General features: G+C 34.5%; 1 protein-coding gene across 1 annotated transcript; it reads left to right on the top strand.

The window, feature by feature from the left end:
* The first annotated feature begins 235 nt into the window (after positions 1-235).
* Positions 236-629, top strand: LOC118356769 (cytochrome c oxidase subunit 6C-like). Its single transcript, XM_035726398.1, has one exon. It carries the CDS (start codon positions 260-262, stop codon positions 485-487), a length of 228 nt encoding a protein of 75 aa, XP_035582291.1. The 5' UTR covers positions 236-259; the 3' UTR covers positions 488-629.
* Positions 630-2034: the final 1405 nt, after the last annotated feature.

The following is a 2034-nucleotide window of genomic DNA, read 5'->3' as shown; positions in this document are numbered from 1 at the left end:
GGAGTCCCTTACCACAGAGATAAAAGACCTAAAAAGTAGTCAGGCTGAAATAAAAAAAAAAACACTATAATCAAGATCAAAAAAAAAAAAAACTGGATATAATGACCACAAGTAATACAATGGCACTAAATTCATAACTATCAGTAATCACTCTGAATGTAAATGGACGAAATGCTCCAATCAAAAGACATAAGTATCAGAATGGATTAAAAAAAAAAAAAAAAAACAAGGGAGGTTGGTGTTGAGGAGAATAACTACCATGACTTCCAGTGCTTTGACGAAACCTCAGATGCGAGACCTTCTGGCCAAGCGTCTGCGATTTCATATTGTTGGAGCGTTCGCTGTATCCCTGGGTGTTGCAGCTTTCTATAAGTTTGCTGTGGCCGAACCAAGAAAGAAGGCATATGCAGATTTCTACAGAAATTATGATTCCATGAAAGATTTTGAGGAGATGAAGAAGGCTGGTATCTTTCAGAGTGCAAAATGATTTGGTAATGTAAAGAATTTCTTTGGGTTGAGTTCCATTGAAGTCTGTCACTGACCTGTGTTCTGAACTATGAAACACGAATACTGGCTTATGGAATAGTTTGTCTTGATAAATAAACAACTAACAAATAAAAAAAAAAAAACAAGACCCATCTATATGCTGCCTATAAAAGACTCATTTTAGACCTAAAGACACCTACATATTGAAAGTGAAGGGATGGAAAAGCATTTATCATGCCAATGGACACCAAAAGAAAGCCAGAGTAGTCATACTTATATCAGACAAAGTAGATTTTAAACAAAAGACTGTAACAAAGACGAAGAAGGGCACTATATCATAATAAAGGGGTCTACCCAAAAAGAAGATCTAACAATTGTAAATATTTATGACCCCCAATTGGGAGCACCCAGATATATAAATCATATATAAAGAAACATAAAGAAATTCATTGATAACAACACAATAATAGTAGAGGACTTTAACACCCGACTTACAGCCATGGACAGATCATCTAAGCAGAAAATCAACAAGGAAACTAGGGCTTTGAAATACATACTGGACCATATGTACTTAACAGATATATTCAGAGCATCTCATCCTAAAGCAGCAGAATACACATTCTTCTCCATTGCACACTGAACATCCTCCAGAATAGATCACAAACTGGGTCACAAATCAGACCTCAACAAGTACAAAAAGATTGAGATCATACCATGCTTATTTTCAGACTATAATACTGTGAAACTTGAAGTCAGCCACAAGAAAAACTTTGGAAAGGCCACAAATGCATGGAGATTAAAGAACATCCTACTAAAGAATGAATGGGTCAACCATGAAATTAAAGACAAAATAAAAAAATAAATAAAAACAGGATAGTCCAAAATCTTTGGGATGCATCAAAAGTGGTCATTAAGAGGGAAGTATACTGAAATGCAGGCCTACCTCAAGAAGCAAGAAAAGTCTCAAATATACAAATTAAACTTATACCTAAAGGAGCTAGAAAAGGAACAGCAAATAGAGCCTAAAGCCAGCAGAAGGGAAATAATAAAGATTAGAGCAGAAGTAAATGATATACAAACAACAAACAAACAAACAAAAACAGTAGAACAGATCAATGAAACTAGGAGCTGGTTCTTTGAAAGAATTAATAAAATTGATAAGCCCCTAGCCAGACTTATCAAAAAGAAAAGAGAAAGGACCCAAATAAATAAAATCACAAATAAAAGAGGAGGGATCACAACCAACACCGCAGACATACAAGCAATTATAAGAGAATATTAATACGCAAACAAATTAGGCAATCTGGAAGAAAATGGATAACTTCCTAGAAACACATAAACTACCAAAACTTAAATAGGAAGATATAGAAAATTTGATCAGAACCATAACCAGCAAAGAAATTGAATCACTAATAAAACTCCCAACAAACAAAAGTCCAGGGCCAGATGGTTTCCCAGGGCACTTCTACCAAATATTTAAAGAAGAGTTAATACCTTATTCTTCTCAAACTGTTCCAAAAAATAAAGATGGAAGGAAAACTTCTGAAT

This window comes from Zalophus californianus, chromosome 2, assembly GCF_009762305.2.
Source record: "Zalophus californianus isolate mZalCal1 chromosome 2, mZalCal1.pri.v2, whole genome shotgun sequence".
Taxonomy (NCBI): Eukaryota; Metazoa; Chordata; class Mammalia; order Carnivora; family Otariidae; genus Zalophus; species Zalophus californianus.
Note: the sequence above shows the minus strand (reverse complement) of the source record. Positions and strands in the feature narration are given on the sequence as shown.

Coding starts and splice junctions, on each gene's coding strand:
- LOC118356769 (XM_035726398.1), top strand. CDS start 260: ATGACTTCCAGTGCTTTGACGAAACCTCAGATGCGAGACCTTCTGGCC.